This window comes from Rhinatrema bivittatum, unplaced genomic scaffold, assembly GCF_901001135.1.
Source record: "Rhinatrema bivittatum unplaced genomic scaffold, aRhiBiv1.1, whole genome shotgun sequence".
Lineage (NCBI taxonomy): Eukaryota > Metazoa > Chordata > Amphibia > Gymnophiona > Rhinatrematidae > Rhinatrema > Rhinatrema bivittatum.
The window spans coordinates 24,688-41,459 of NW_021820788.1; the positions used below are offsets into that span (position 1 = coordinate 24,688).

General features: G+C 46.7%; 1 protein-coding gene across 1 annotated transcript in view; it reads left to right on the top strand.

Annotated features, from left to right (window-relative positions):
* Positions 1–2,853: 2,853 nt before the first annotated feature.
* LOC115082138 (gastrula zinc finger protein XlCGF26.1-like) overlaps positions 2,854–16,772 on the top strand; it is a 32,404-nt gene continuing 18,485 nt past the window's right edge. Inside the window, exons 1-2 of the mRNA XM_029586396.1 lie at positions 2,854–2,988; positions 5,069–5,195. Coding sequence (XP_029442256.1) covers positions 2,962–2,988; positions 5,069–5,195 — 154 coding nt within the window. The 5' untranslated portion in view covers positions 2,854–2,961. The remainder of the gene's footprint in view (positions 2,989–5,068; positions 5,196–16,772) is intronic.

Consider the following 16,772-nt stretch of genomic DNA (forward strand, 5'->3'; position numbering starts at 1 on the left):
CATTACAGTAGTTAATGAAGTTCCTGCTGAACTGATCCTGGTTTTCCAACATTGTGTTTCCATCTTTCCAAAGATATATAAGAGTCTCATTGGAAGTTGTGAGGGGAAGTATCTTTGTATATATTCTTTAATGCAAACTCTAATCTTCTGTGCTTTTATTGCTTATATTCAGACTTATAAGTAAAACTTCTATACTTATAAACAAGTGTGTTGTGTATTCTATGACAAAATAACCACCAATTTTTCTACTCACTACAGTTTAGTCTTATATGTCTTTGCTAAGCGATACACAGAGGGGCCAATGCAATATCATGTGCGTAAAAACTTGCGTCCAAACTGGGCGCCCATTTTTTCAACATGCACATATCCACCTCTCCTGGGCGCATGAAGCAATATATCTATATTTTTTAATTTATATTTTTTGGATGTAACACTCATTGACAGAAACACCTCATCTTGTGTACTGTATACATAGAAGGACATTTGTTTGTCATGATGCAATATTCTAATGAGCTGTGAAGCTAAAAATGATGTGTAGGGATAAATTTTGTGTCCCTAGTGCTCAAAAGTATTGGACACCCAGAAGATGTGGCTGTGCGGGTTAGGAAAATGGATGCTCAATACGAGGGTCCACCGCAGATAATTTATTGGCACAATATACACAACCTGGAGCATGTATATTGTGTGTGCCCCAAAATGTTTTTTTTCAATCAAGCCTTTTTTTTTTTTTTAATTTTTAGTCATCTCAAGGAGATCTTAGCATCACAATAATACCAAGCAGAAGAAACAACAGAAAAGCAGTATTTTTTTATTTTTTAGTTGAGCCCTTGATGTGCAGCAAGACTTAATGCCAGCTCCAATGCTGGCATTAAATTTGCTATGTCAAAAGTACGTGTTGAGTGCACAGCGATTTTTTGCATCAGCGTATAGCTAACAGCCTCACCTACTTGGTATTTACATGTGATGAGTGCTATTAGCTACTCATTTGTTTGGACGCGTGTTTTGAATGCGCTAATTCCCTTATCGCATCGGGTGTTAGCCTCGCATTTTATTTTATTTATTTATTTATAGATTCTTCTATACCGTGGTACGTAAAGATATACATCACCACGGTTTACAGTGAAACAATAAATTAGCAACAGGCTTTACATATAACAGTTGAAACAGAAAAACATATAACAGCAACAGGCTTTACTGAAAACATTAACCGTCCAGGGCAAGACCCAAGTCACATTAAAGTCAATAGCTAGAATTGCATAACTGATGGTGGGTAAGTATTATGAGAATGATAAATACAAATGGCATGTCCAAAACCCGTGTCCAACTGCGGGTTAACCTGTGCACTAGGCTGAGCACACTGTATTGCATCGTCCTGAAAGTGGATAAAATAAAAAGGGTGGGGAGAGCAGGATTTTGAAATTTCAGGTGTGGAGGAAGGAGCAGCTGAAGTGAGAAACTTGGGAACACAGAGAGTGCGATTTGGAAAGGTGTCTAGAGCACTTGTAATACTCCCTATCCACAGAAACACACCTAAAATGTATCTCTTTATTTACTGCCTTACGTTTATCACCTGCCTTTTTTTAATTCAAAATGTACTGAAAGTAGTGCACAACAAAATTAGAATAGCAGCATATAAAGAGAGACCTATTGCAGCTTTTCAATAAGAAAGAGTGTATGGCAGATTAGAATAACAGTTAAACCATTAGTGTATAACATTGGCAAGCAAGGTGTACTGTAAGGCTAACGAACACTGTACCTGCTTGTAAGTCTCCCTGAGCTACCAATGAAAAGGCTTGGGCTGAATCCATATAAATAAAAAAAGAATACTGATTAAACTCTACCAGCAGTCCAGCAGGAATACTGGTGACTAAAGCTAAAAATAATAACATTCTATCAGAGACTTTAGAAACTTTAGCAACAAGTTTAAATTATTTGAGGTGATGCCAGATGGTTTCTCTTAGTTACCCAAAAAAGATATTCAAATTCTGGTGCCATCTAAAAAAAAAAGAAACACCAATTCCCTCCAATACTAAGCACTCTGTGAAGCAATGCAAAGCCCTGCAAAAGCCACTCTCAGCACCTATAGCTAGCAAACCTGCCCTACCAATCCAGCATTAATACCTGGAACTCAACTACAACCTGGCATACAAAAAGGTAGCAATGCAAATATTGTAACATGCCCTAGAACATTAATACACCTCCTATTAGAAAAAAAAAAACAACAACCCAGAAAATTATGGACTACTAAAGATCCCTAATGAGCAATTCACACAAACAGAATCCTTCACCTCAGTCACGCACCTAAAAACAGCCAGGCCCTTACTAAAATCAGAATAAGAGACCACACTTTAGAAATAGAAATAGCCAGACAAGCACTGAACTGGAATGCCCAATGAGCCAGACTCTGCTGGAGAAACAGAAATGCATTTACTCCTGTACTAAGAAAAGTTCAATTATATCACAGATGCATATTTCCCAAAGCTGGCAGAGAAAATCAAAGACTTGCCACAAACAAATGAGTGAAAAAATGCCCTCTATATAATCCTGGGAGAAAAAGAAGAAACATCAGCTAGAGCAAAAAAAAATGTTGTATCCTGCCAGTAAGCCAGAAATGTAACCTGCTCAGGAACAACAAGATCAAGCACCAGAATCTGGGAATTGGCCTTGTTATTGTTCTTCTATAATTTTCTCTTACTGTTATTATCATTATTTTACATTTTTCCCCCTTTTATTTTAACTACTTTACATATTACTTTGGCAACGTTTGTAAAAATTGTAAGGACAATAAAGTTATCTGTTTCTCTGCCTAGATCCCTCCTCCCTTCCCCTTCACCTTTCCTCCCTCCTAACCCGGAACATTTCCTGCAGCTTCTCCGTTAGCCTCCCCATTGAGAGAGAAGCAGAGCCTGAAGAAAGAGAGAGAAGGGAGAGCCTGCAGCTTCCTCCTCCCCAGGAGAGAGCATGGCCGAGGCAGAGCCTGCTGCACAGGTAGGAGGGGCAGAGGGGAGCAGCTTTCACTCCAGAAAATCCCCTTTGCCACTCCCCCACGTTTTCACTCCAGGGCTGGCAAAGGAGATTTCACAAGCACGATTATTCCAGCACCTGACAGGAGGGGGATTGGTGCACCTTTGCTCTCCCCTCCCCATCCCTGAAGCCATGGGTTCCGGGGGGCTGTGTAGCAAGACATTTGGACAGGAAGGGTCCCTTCTTAAGTGACAGGAACAATGGCAGGCGGAGCCGGCACCTCGCAGTTCCTCTTCAATTCATCGCATTTACTGTACTTTTGCTTCGCACCTCCAAAGCCCTGGGGATGCTGATAGTGGCTGCTCCACACAGCGCGCTGTCAGACCGATGCAAAACCGTGCGCTGTGGCCAACGCATGGCTTAACCCGCGATTTGGACTCGTGTCCATAACCCGTGTTGCAATACAGAAATTAGCACGTCCAGTCAAGCGTGTAGCTAATAGCGGTCATCACATGTAAATTCCATGCAGATGAGGCTATTTGGTCATCTCCACGGTTCAAAAATGTTCCCGCGCAGCCAATGTGCCCATTGCAATGCGGCACATTTTATGCCGGCCCAGGGCTGGAGTAAAGGTGTGCCTCGCTCAAGGGCTCACTGGAAAAAGAAAAATTCCAGCTTTCTATGATTTCTCCACTTAGTATCGTCATGTAGGAGGAACCACGGAAAGCAGATTGAAGTAAAAAAAAAAAAAATATGGGGCGCCCAATATAGACGCACAACATAGAAGACGATCCAGGCCGTGTATCTTGTGCCGGTAGCTGGGGAAAAGGGACGCTCCTATTGAGCCTCTGTTTTCCCAGCCCGCACTGACAGCCGCCTCTCCTGTGCACCCGATGCCGAGGATGCACAGTTTTCCCTAGCATCTCCTTTTTAGCGCGACCCCTCCCCCTCATTTAAATAATGAATCGCGCACCCAGGAGAGGTGGCTGGATACACTTTAGGAGAGCGGGCGCTCAATCATGAGCGCTCGTTTCACGCGATCCGATATTGCATCCGCCCGTTTGTCCTTTAAGGCAGTGACCAGGCACAGGCAAGATGAAATAAAACAAAATGGGAAAATTGTATTTCAAATGAAAGCACATCCCTGCGATAAACTAATAACCTTGCAACTCACAAAACTCCCTGTTTCATGTCTGTCTCGGTTGATTTCTCTGATTACACTGGTCCCCTCTCTTACTCAGCCCCGTACGTGCACATGTCCTGAGCTCTTCCCACTGGCTGCCTCGGCCCCTGCTGTGTGAACACACGCATGAGGGTGCCATAAGAGCTGGCCCCCCCTCTGTGTTTCTCCCACGGTGGCAACAGGTTAGTACAGTGCACTTCTGGGGGAATTCTGTGCAAAAAAATTGAACATTCTGCACCAAAAAAATAAAAATTTCTGTGCACACATTTTCTAAATTCTGCACATTTATTTGTTGAAATAACACTATTATTTTTTGCAAATGATCATTCTGCATTTCAGTGCAGTCCAGTATTTACATTTTTCTCACTTAGCAAGGGTTTGTAGCGCCCTAGACACCGCCCCCCCCCCGTCCAACCCACCCCCGAGTTGAAAGTGCCCCTCTTATAATGGTAGAGAGATAAAGAGTCATGTTCTCCCTTGTACAGTTCTCTCTCACTCTCTCCCTCCCTCTCTCTCCCCCTCCCCGGGTGATAGCTCTCATACTGCCTTCAGAAGTCCTCCCTGCCCGGAGATATCCCAGGTATGGGTCTTCAGGCTCGTGGAGCATTTTTCGGCAAGGCTCGCGGAGTAAATATGAATTATTGCCACAATCCTGCCTGTAGCCTGGATTCTGGAAGGGGAATTCTACGCAAATTCTGCATTCTACAGTGGCAAAGAATTCCCCCAGGAATTACAGTGATGACAGTGGGGATGTGCACACATACATACTTCCACCCGGGTTACAGTCTTGGGGTTCCCTTTGACGAGGCAAAATGTCACTCACTTTTTCAGGGAGTAATTTTCAAAGGGAGACGGGTGGAAGGTGGGCTCCTGCCAGCGCATTACTACGGGTGCTGAGCGGGTTCCCTCTTCCTGTTCCAGGTCCCTGTAACCTTTGAGGACGTCGCTGTCTATTTCTCTGAGGACGAGTGGGAGATGTTGGAAGAATGGCAGAAGGAGCTTTACAAGAAGACGATGGAGGAGAATTATGAAACTCTAAACTCAATGGGTAAAGATCATTTTTGTTCCATTATTAGAAGTTGTAGGCTGAAATATTTTGAATGCACTCCAGATCAGTCCAGACTCCTGGGTTTTGCCTCCCTGCCAGCAGATGGAGACAGAGAAGCAAAGCTTTACTGACACTGCTGCTTATCCTGTGTGCCACCTGCAGTCCCTCAGCATTTCTCTGTTTCCAGCAGATAGTAGAGATGTAAAACCTGCAGTGTGGAGTTTAAAATAAAAACAACAAGAAGTAGCACAAGGAAAGAGATTTGAGGCATTATTCCCAGGGGAGAGGCCATCCCCCAGGTTGAGTGGTTGAGCAAGGGGTTGGTGACCCTGACTCGGCACAACGACGATGTGAACATGGGTGCCTGAGCAAGGGGTTGGGGAACCTGACAGGCTTCAGAGCAACAACAGCGAGGGCATGGATAGCCAGTGGTTTGACTCTCTTCCTATCTCCCACGTGGCCTTCTCTCCTTCCTCCCAAGGAAAGTATTACCTTCCTTTCTTTATTAGTTTTGCTTGTTTAAAAGAAAAATAGAAAAGTTTGCCAGTGTGACTAAGGGCAAATGTTGAGTGCCCGGGAACGGGATTTATATGGCTCGGGGGCGGGGGCGGGGGGGGGGGTGTCCAGCTCAGAGAGATCACGGCTGTCAAGCCTGCAGTGAAAACAACCAGGGATCGGCTAAGGTGCACCACGTGACTACCTTGCTTAATAGGAGCTGTGCAGCTTACTGGGGTGCGTGGGAGGCAGGAAAGTCGGACACAGCAGCATCTGCAGATACGGCAGTGGCTGATGTGACCGGTGCTTGGGGGTCTGACCACGAGGCAGACGACGTTCCATTGATGACCACCCACTAAGGGGGGAAATGATCTCATGGCGCTGGCAAAGGTTCATGGCAGAAGCTGATGATATGGTGAGCTGTGTAGGAGGCAGGTCTCGGTGGCTGCTGCATCTCCGCACCGTGCTACGAGAAGAGTGTAACCAAATTGTCAGGTGCAGGTGCTGCAGGAATGGGGGCCATTTTGTCCACCTGTGCAGGAGAAAAGAATGAGCTGGGAGGGGGAAATCCCTTCTTTCTCTATCCCTGGCCATGCGCAGACCCTTGAGGGTGCAAGATATCTTAGAAGTCACCAAGGACCCCCTCAAGGATGGGGCTATATAGTGTTGCAACCGTCACTGCCCGACGTCTCCACTCCGCCTACCTTACCGCATTGGCGACTCCCTCCGGGGTTGATGGAAGGCTGGCCACCGCGGCATTCTTCGGCCGTCCTTGTCCGGCGTCCCCGGACCGGCCCGACGCTGCAAACCGCCATGTTGACCTGATGCCTAGGGGCGCGCGCACGGCGCGGCCCCGCCTCAAGTACCAGAAGTGGCGCGAACCTCAGGGGTGTCCCACTGAGATGACGTCATCCGCTTCAGATATTTAAAGGTCTCTGAATTGCTAACAACTCGAGTTAGCAAGGATAAGGATATGGATAAGGATTCATTCTATCTATGCTACTCTGCCTCCTCGGACTTACCAGGGGTACCCGCTCCTCGGGGGCCTCGCTCTCTCTCTTACTTTGTAGGTTGCAGTCTGGAATCGGTACTCGCTCCTCGAGGGCCCTCGTTCCCGGACTTCTTCGGAATTCACTTCTGCCTGGAAGTCACTGCTGCCTACTACATCTGTGAGTTACCATCGCTCTCTCAGAGCTTTCCCTGGAACCAGGTACTCGCTCCTCCAGGGCCTACTTCATTCCAGCTCCTGGGCTTCTATGAGACAGTGTGTGAGTGTTACCATCAGGTTCTGTCCATGAACTCTGCATACCCTGCCTACTCACTATATTTCAGTTTCTCTACAGCTCAAGCCATTCAGGGATCACTGTTCCAGTATCTGAGGGACTACAGCCCAGCCGGGCGCTTCCAGCTCACTACTGCCACCTCTGGTGGTTCAGTATAAGGATTTATGGACTTGTTTAAATCCTTTTTTGTTGACCCTGCTCGAACTTTTGTAGCCGGTTCTGCTTTAGTGGATTTGAAGCAAGGCAACAGATCATTGGCTGAATTCGCCATAGAGTTCAAAACTCTTGCGGCAGAACTTCACTGGGACCCCAAATGTCTCAAGACTCTCTTTTGCAGAGGCCTGGATAACCGTTTAAAGGACGAGCTGGCTGCTCGCCAAACACCTGACTTGCTGGACGAATTAGTAGCCTTGGCCACTCGGATTGATCACCGGCTCCGGGACAAAGTGAAGGAACTCCAGCCTAGGGTGTTACCCAGGTTGAAATAGGCCAGTGCTGTCTCTACACCTCGGATGGTTCCAGTAATCCCTGCTGCTGATACAGATGAACCTATGCAACTTATATAGAAACATAGAAACATAGAAATGACGGCAGAAGAAGACCAAATGGCCCATCCAGTCTGCCCAGCAAGCTTCCCTAATTTTTTCTCTCATACTTATCTGTTTCTCTTAGCTCTTGGTTCTAATTCCCTTCCACCCCCACCATTAATGTAGAGAGCGGTGATGGAGCTGCATCCAAGTGAAATATCTAGCTTGATTAGTTAGAGGTAGTAGGGGTAGTAACTTGGGTAGTAACTTGGTCATGGACACTTGACTTCAAAGGAGAGAAGATTTCAAAGGAGAGAAGATTTCGGAAGAAGCGCAGCCTTTGCATGTACTGTGGTCAACCTGGCCATGATCTTTCTACATGCTCCATTCGTCCGAGAAACGACGGGCCTAAGTCCTGCAGGAGGACTGTTCTTAGGCCATACCGCGACATCTCATCCGCTCTCTCTCCCAGTCTCGTTGACCTACGGACCAATCACGGTTCAGACTCCTGCCCTGGTGGACTCAGAGGCAGGAGGCAACTTCATTCTCAGACGTCTAGTGGAAGACCTGAGGAGTCCCCTCATCAAATTAGAAGATCCACTATTGTGTTACAACTTGAAGTGGGCTTTGGACGTTCCCCCAACTTCGCCACTTCCACTGAAGATCAGTGATGTCCCCAGCAGCCATCGCTGCTGACTTCTACAATAACATACTCAGCGAATTTTCTTCCAAGACTCAAGATCCACCTGTCATCATTGCAGAAGACGACTTAGAATACAAAGTCGAAGAGATTCTGGATGTTCATAAGAGGCAAGACTTTTGAATACCTTCTATTGTGGGAAGGTTTCGGCCCTGAAGAACACTCTTGGGAGCCTCAGACCAATATCTTGGACAAAGAGATGCTTCATCAGTTCCATCTCGCGCATCCTTCAACCTATCTGGTACCTGAAGAGGAGATCGCCCTTTGAAGGGGGTACTGTTGCGACCGTTGCTGCCCGACTTCTCCACTCCGCCCACCTTACAGCATTGGCGACTCCCTCCAGGGTTGATGGAAGGCTGGCTGCCACGGTGTTCTTCGGCCGTCCTCGTCCAGCATCCCAGGACCGGCCGGATGCTGCAAACCGCCATGTTGACCTGATGCCTAGGGGCGCGCACGCGGCGCGGCCCCACCTTAAGTACCAGAAGTGGCGTGAACCTCAGGGGCGTCCCCTTGAGATGACGTCATCCGCTTCAGATATTTAAAGGTCTCTGAATTGCTAACAACTCGAGTTATCAAGGATAAGGATACAGATAAGGATTCGTTCTATCTACGCTACTCTGCCTCCTCGGACTTACCAGGGGTACCCACTCCTCGGGGGCCTCGCTCTCTCTCTTACTTTGTAGGTTGCAGTCTGGAATCGGTACTTGCTCCTCGAGGGCCCTCGTTCCCAGACTTCTTCGGAATTCACGTCTGCCTGGACGTCATCGTTGCCTACTACATCTGTGAGTTACCATCGCACTCTCAGAGCTTTCCCTGGAACCAGGTACTTGCTCTTCGAGGGCCTACTTCATTCCAGCTCCTGGGCTTCTATGAGACATTGTGTGAGTGTTACCATCAGGTTCTGTCTATGAACTCTGCATACCCTGCCTACTCACTATATTTCAGTTTCTCTACAGCTCAGCCTCCAGGGATCGCTGTTCCAGTATCTGAGGGACTACATCCCAGCCGGGTATTCCAGCTCACTACTGCCACCTCTGGTGGTTCAGTATACTGTCTAATAAAAGAACTAGTGTGTGTCTGTCTCCTAACTCTGAGCCTGACCGGTGGTCCCTCTCTGGATCATTCCACCAATCCGAGGATCCACCCACAACTCTCCTAAATAAAAACAGATTGCTAACTCCTTGCAACAGATCAATAACACATAGTCATAAGGCTTTGAGCTGGAGTTGGTCCTGTTTCTACATGAGACCTTTCTGGCTAGGAATGTGGCAGGGAGATGCATGCTGGCTCCCAGAGTTGCCTGAGGCTGTTTAAAAAAAAAATCACCAAGGTTGGACCCTGAGAAGAGGTCTAGGAATATCTTGTGATGACTTGGTTTGCAAAGTTAGAAGGCAATTCGAGGCAGGACTCCGAGGGAGCAGATATTCCTGTGGCCGAGTCTCAGGCAGCAAAATCGACGCAAGATCTTGCTGTTCCTGTGGAGGGGCCGGTGACTAAAGGGTATGATCCTAATGTGGTTCGCATATTCAGAAATGAGGAATGGCAGCATTTAACTTCACATGGATTGGAGGAGTTATAGATTGAGTGGCTACATGAAGAGTCAAATCATGAAGGGCTGGACCTTATCATGAAGAGCTGGACTCTGTCATGAAAGGCTCACAAGAGCTGGTGAGGGTTTTTCCCTTCTATAGGTCGGTAAAGAAGTTGGTGGTATGGGAATGGGATACTCTAGAGACTGGTATAATGTGGGAAAAGCATTGGTGAAACTGTGTCCACTGCAAGAGGAGGCCTTGGACTCTTGATGCTGCCAAAAGTGGAGGCTTCGTATTGGCGGTGACCCAGGAAGCCACCATCCCGGTGGCAGGCTCCACTGCTCTGAAAGTCGCATAGGACCAGAAGGTAGATGGCGGTATGCAATAGCTTTATGCAAAGAGCATGATTGCACTCCATGCAGCATGCAGTCAGGTGTATAAAATTATTTAGGGAGTTATTTAGTTTAATATAGTGAGTAGGCAAATTGGTAGGCAAACTTTGTAAAGCGATAGAAAGTAATGGAACAAAGAAAATCACTAATATTTTCTAGTGTAATTGCTGGATATAAGCCTATAAGTTCTGAAAATAAATATGCCATTTTTCTTAACTTGCTTGTAACAAGGAACAAGTCATGAGATCAGATATATTAAAGACTAGTTACTCATGAGGCTAACATTGTAGATATCAGGGAACAGCAGGACATCAGCAACCTAACCACACCCCTAACTGTTGCTGATGTGCTCAGCACAGATAGTGGGGCCTCATCAAATAACAAGAACATATAGGAGTAGCCCAGAGAATAAACGGGAATAGGTCAGAAAAATTAACTTAAAGAAACCAACGTGAAACAGACAATTTGTCAACAGAGAAAGAACAGATCAGAAGAAAAGCTTGATGGATATTAAAGTGCCTGACGAACTGTTCCTGATTTCACAGTGATGTGTTTCCCTCTTTCCCGAGATATATAAGACTCACACTGGAAACTGTGAGGGGAAGTATCTTTGTATATATTCTTAATACAAAAATCTAATCTTGTATGCTTTTATTGCATATTCTCAGATTTATAAGTAAAAACTTCTATACTTATAAATAAGTGTGTTGGATATTATAAGTCAAAATAATCACCAATTTGTCTACCCACTACATCAGTTCAGGCAAAGTTTCCTTGGCTCCAGCCAGACAAGCGGGACGTTTGGAGGTGGCAGTGGACTACATTGCGAACACTCTCTATGGTTTGATTAGGATATTCCCTAGGATTATGATTTCGTATCGGCCAGAAGGTTCTTGTGTGGAAGATTTGGTCCAGATCTCACTGGGCTCTCCCCCTTTTCAAGGGCAAACCTCTAAATCAAGGAGGACCTGGAACCATTGGTGAAACATCTGGGAGAGTCCAAATGGCATAAGTTACCCAAGGACAGACCACAAGGAAGCAAGCACCACTTCTCCATTAGTCCGCTGTTCGAGGACAACAGGAGAAGTTGACAGAATAAAGTATCTTCCTTCTTTCAGAGGCAAAGCTTAAGCTCGGGCCTTTCGGAGATGGCATGAGCTAGCTCAAGAAAGCTGCGGTTAGGGAGATGGAGTTAGATGGGGTCTCGCAATGATTTGAGGCCAGTTTGATCTCAGGGAAGAAGAAGATATTCCATTTACTTCATGGTCCTAAAGAAAGGAGGAATTTATAGGCCCAAATTGAGGTGCAGAAGGGTGAATGTGATCCTCAGGATACACGGCATTGAATAGAGACTCTTTGATTAGTCATAGCAGCTGTCCACAAAGGTGCATACCTGGCGTTCTTGGATCTAACCATAGCTTAACTTCACCCATTCAGACGGAGCATCAGAAGTTCCTAACACTTATGATTCTAGGAGATCCTTTTCATTTTTGCGGTTTTCCATTAAGATGAGCGAGGGCCCTGCAAAGCTTCCTCATGGTGATGATGGCAGTAGCTGCAGCTATATGGAAGGAAGTAGTCCTAGTGCATCCTCATTTGGATAACTGGCTCTTTCGGGTGAAGTCGGAGGCCCCATGACATCAGTCAAAGCAGGAGGTCATAGAGAGGCTGTGGTCTGTGGGCTGGACGGTGAACCTGGCAAAGAGCAATCTCAATCTGATCCTTCCCTGAAGGATATTGGGGCCTGTTTCATTGCCGGGAGAGGCAAGATATTTCTCACAGTGGACAGAGTGATGAAGCTGCTGATAAAAATTCGCCATTTGTTGAGGCTATTGTTTCCCAGGGTTGGGGACTATCGATGGGTTCTAAGTTCTATAGTATTGACATTCCCTGAGTGTTCGTTCACATTCGACCCCTTCAGAAGGCAATCCTTTCACATGGGAACACATCGTCAGAAGAGTTTTCAACCTCTGATGTCCCGGTCTGGTTTCTTGTGGTGGCCTTCTTGGATCAACCTGGCACAAGGATAGGCTTGGACATCCCGGTCTGGAGGGTAGTAACTAGTGAGGCCAGTCTCTTGGAGTTGGGGGGCTGACGGCTGAAGGCCAATGGTCAACAGAGGAAGCGTTGTGGGTTATCATAGGTCGACGTGAGAGCGTCTTAGCATTGCAAATGCAAGTCCTATTAGTCAATGCAATGGCAGTAGCTTATATCAACTGACGGGGTAGAACCAAGTGTCGGATGGTCTTTCAGGAGGCTAAGGAATTATTGGGCTAGGAGGAGCAACACCTGACAGCTCTGCCAGCATAGATTATTTTTAGGTGATTTTCTCAGTCGGCAAGTGTTTGACCCCAAAGAAGGGGAACTGACAGAGGCAGCGAGCGATGAACCATATTTGGGTCCAGTGGGTAGAACCTAGATGGATCTGATGGCATCAAGACAGAGTGCCAAGGTGAGTCTTTTTTTAGTCTCAGGTGAGAGAGAGTCCTACCATGACCGACAGAGATCTTCCTATACGTTTTCCCCATAATGGCCTCTGGCGGGCAGGCTGTTGCATCGATTAGAGAGGCTCCAGGAAAAGGTGATAGATGTGGCTCCAGAATGTCCATGGTGGCCGTGGTTGGTGGACCTAGTAAATTTTAAAGTCCACCAACTAAGGTTCGGTTATTTTCACGAGTTGATTAAGCATAGTTAATGCTCTTGGATAAGGCAGATCACTTCTGTCTCACAACCTGGCTTTTGAACGGATTTGTTGGCATGGAAGAGATACTCCGGAGAGGCCATTACCACCTTGTTACAAGTCAGGTGACTTTCCATTTCCTTGGTTTATGTGAGAGGGTGGAAAGTGTTTGAAACATGATGTCTGGGGCATAGAGTTATGCCTACTGTTCAAGCTTCGCTTTGCATAGTTTGACTTGTTGTGCCAAAGGGTCCTTTCATTCCCTTCGAGTGTAGGTGGCAGCCTTAGGTTTTCAGGGTGAGGTGCAGGGGGTGGCCCTAGCTTCTCATCCGAATATGGCTCATTTTTTCTTTGGGGGAGAAGCATTTGTGTCCTTCAGTGAAAAAGATGTGTTCCTTGTGGAACCTTAATCTAGTGTTGCAAGTGCTCCATGGAGCTCTGTTTGAGCCATTGATAAGGGTGTCTCTAAAAGTATCTTCTCAAAATTGAACAAAGTGAGGATATAAAGCAATTGTGTTTCAAACTGTATCGGAGAAAACTGAAGCTTAACCAATAACCAAAACAAATTTACAATCACCACTATATATATGAAAATATAAGTTCTTTCTGATTTTCAACTACTGCATCTGAATATAGTGGTGATTCTAAAAGTATCTTACCATAAAGAAGATCTTTTTGTTGGCTCTTTGCTCTGTGGGAAGTATTTCGGAGCTGCAGGCCTAATTTGGTCAGGACCCTTTTCTACAGATATCGGAGGCAGGAATGTCATGATACATACTACCTTTCTTTCTGCCAATGGTAATCTCTGTATTTCATCTCAGTCAGAGAGCCTCATTGGTTAGACGGTCAAGCATTCTTGTGGTATTTGAAGGTTACCATCGGCTTTCAGAAATCGGATCACTTATTCACGCTATGAGACGGTCCGAAGAGAGGAAGTGAGGCTTCCATGGCTACTATTGCGCGGTAGCTGAAGGAGGCAATTGGATCATCATACATTCGTAGGGGTCATCCAGTTCCTGAGGACTAAGGGCCCATTCTACTGGGGCATCAACAGCCTCGTAGGTTGTGTGTGCGCTAGCTTCCCCACAGGAGTTCTGTTGGGCAGCGTTTTGGGCTTCACTACACACTTTCACCTGATATTAACGGCTGGATATCTGGATGCCGGACTCAGCTGATTTTGGTGCGAGTGTACTACAAGTGGGCCTGTCACGTTCCCACCCAGTGTAGGGGAGCTTGGATACATCCTAGGAGTCTGGACTGATTTGGGGTATGAACAGGAAAGGAAAATTGATTCTTATCTGCTAATTTTCATTCCTGGAATACCACAGATCAGTCCAGAACCCTGCCCGTTCAGTAAAGCCCACTCGTCATGGCAGTATGAAAATGATGCAGAGTGGTTTGTTTGATTTCATGATGTTCTGCTTAATATTGACAGAGTTTTCCATATAGGCTCCACCTTCCTTCTGCTCGTTGATTGGGATTGAGGGTCTCAGTTATAGTTATTTTCATCTTGGCTTGGGTACAAGTCATACTGAGGGACTGAAGATGACACACTAGGTTAAGTAGCAGTGTCAGTAAAGCTTTTCTTCTGTCTCCATCTGCTGGCAGGCAGGCCAAACCCAGGAGTCGGGACTGATCTGTGGTATTCCAGGAATGAAAATTAGCAAGTAAAAACCAATTTTCCTTTCCCGGTCTCTTTTATACATAATTCTCCAGTGGGTGTACCAGAATGTGTTTAAAGAACTGTGCTTGCTTTCTGACTACTTGCTAACATCTCTGTTCAGTTGTTTGACTGTCTGCAACTTAATTAGATTTGCATGCTAATTACTCTTTACAGAAGTGCAGTTCGCCACTTGAGTGTCCCACCCACACCCATTTCCTTGCTCAATTAAATTAAGTAACACCACTTTGTAGTTTCTTTGGGGAGTGATGTTAAAAAAAAACTTGCGCTAAAATCATAATTACATTCTAGCATGGGTTTTATTTATTTATGACTTATAGCCCACTAACACATGGAGTAAAAATACATGGCAGGAAGCACTAGGCAAACTAGGTGGTCGGCCTAGGGCGCCACTGGTCTGGGGGAGGTGATGGCATGACTTCTCTTTCTTCCTGCCCCACGTGGCCTAGAAGAGGAAGTGGTGGGTCCATGCGAGCGGCAAGAAGAAGAGGCCATGCAGGAGAGAGATCAGTGCTTTCCCCGGGACGTTGCAGGAAGAGGCAGCATTGGCCCCAGGTTCGTATGGCATTTGAGCACAGGAGGAGCATCAGCAGCGTCCCTGCCTCCACGCATTCGCCGGGCCACAGACACACACGTTCTCACAGACACACACACATGCTCTCAGACACAGCAACACACAAAGAGACATGCTCTCACAGACACACACACATGCTCTCACTCATTCACTTCCTCCCCTCTCCCCAGTAGAAGTACAAGTCCAGAGGCAGCCTCCCCTGCCGCAGGAAACAGAGCAGGATCAGCCCCAGTGGCCTCAAGAAAAATGAAGTCTGTCTGCCGTGCCTACAGAAAGAGGAGGCTGCCTCTGGACTTGTATTTCTACTGGGGAGAGGGGAGGAAGTGAATGAGTGAGAGCATGTGTGTGTCTGTGAGAGCATGTCTCTTTGTGTGTTGCTGTGTCTGAGAGCATGTGTGTGTGTCTGTGAGAACATGTGTATGTCGGTGAGAGCATGTCTTTTTATGTTGCTGTGTCTGAGAACGTGTGTTTGTGAGAGCATGTCTCTGTGTGTGTTGCTGTGTCTGTGAGAACATGTGTGTGTCTGTGAGAGCGTCTCTGTGTGTGTTGCTGTGTCTGTGAGAACATGTGTGTGTCTGTGAGAGCGTCTCTGTGTGTTGCTGTGGCTGTGAGAACGTGTGTGTCTGAGAGCATGTCTCTGTGTGTGTTGCTGTGTCTGTGAGAACGTGTGTGTTTGTGAGAGCATGTCTGTGAGAACGTGTGTGTCTGAGAGCATGTCTCTTTATGTGTTGCTGTGTCTGTGAGAACATGTGTGTCTGTGAGAGCATGTCTGTGTTTGTGTTGCTGTGTCTGTGAGAACGTGTGTGTCTGTGAGAGCATGTCTCTGTGTGTGTTGCTGTGTCTGTGAGAACATGTATGTCTGTGAGAGCATGTCTCTGTGTGTGTTGCTGTGTCTGTGAGAAGGTGTGTGTCTGTGAGAGCATGTCTCTGTGTGTGTTGCTGTATCTGAGAGCATGTCTGCATCTGTGTGTGTGAGTGCATGTTCTATGATTGAGCATGTGTGTATTTATGAGGGAGATAAATTGTGAGGAACAACCCCTCACCTCTCCCCTGCTAATCCACGACAATCTCAAGGCATCTGGAAATCAAAAGATTCCAGATATGAGCCGGGAGGAGAGCTGAGCGTTTCTTTTTTTTTCCTACCTGAAGCAGATACCGGGGGTAAGCTGTAGCTAGCCCCGACGGCTTGATTACATCTACTGCTTCATTGCCTGAGCCTGAGGGGGCGTTTCCACTGGAGGCGGGACCAGGGCTGGACTTTAAAAATCTTGTCGCTGTGCCCTGAAACCCGAGCCGGGAGGAGAGCTGAGCGTTTCTTTTTTTTTCCTACCTGAAGCAGATACCGGGGGTAAGCTGTAGCTAGCCCCGACGGCTTGATTACATCTACTGCTTCATTGCCTGAGCCTGAGGGGGCGTTTCCACTGGAGGCGGGACCAGGGCTGGACTTTAAAAATCTTGTCGCTGTGCCCTGAAACCCGAGCCGGGAGGAGAGCTGAGCGTTTCTTTTTTTTTCCTACCTGAAGCAGACACCGGGGGTAAGCTGTAGCTAGCCCCGACGGCTTGATTACATTTACTGCTTCATTGCCTGAGCCTGAGGGGGCGTTTCCACTGGAGGCGGGACCAGGGCTCGACTTTAAATTCAAACACTACAGAGGCGCGCAGCAGAGCCGGCGCGCTGCTAAAGCCGCGCGCGTTTAAGGGGCGCGCGGCAAA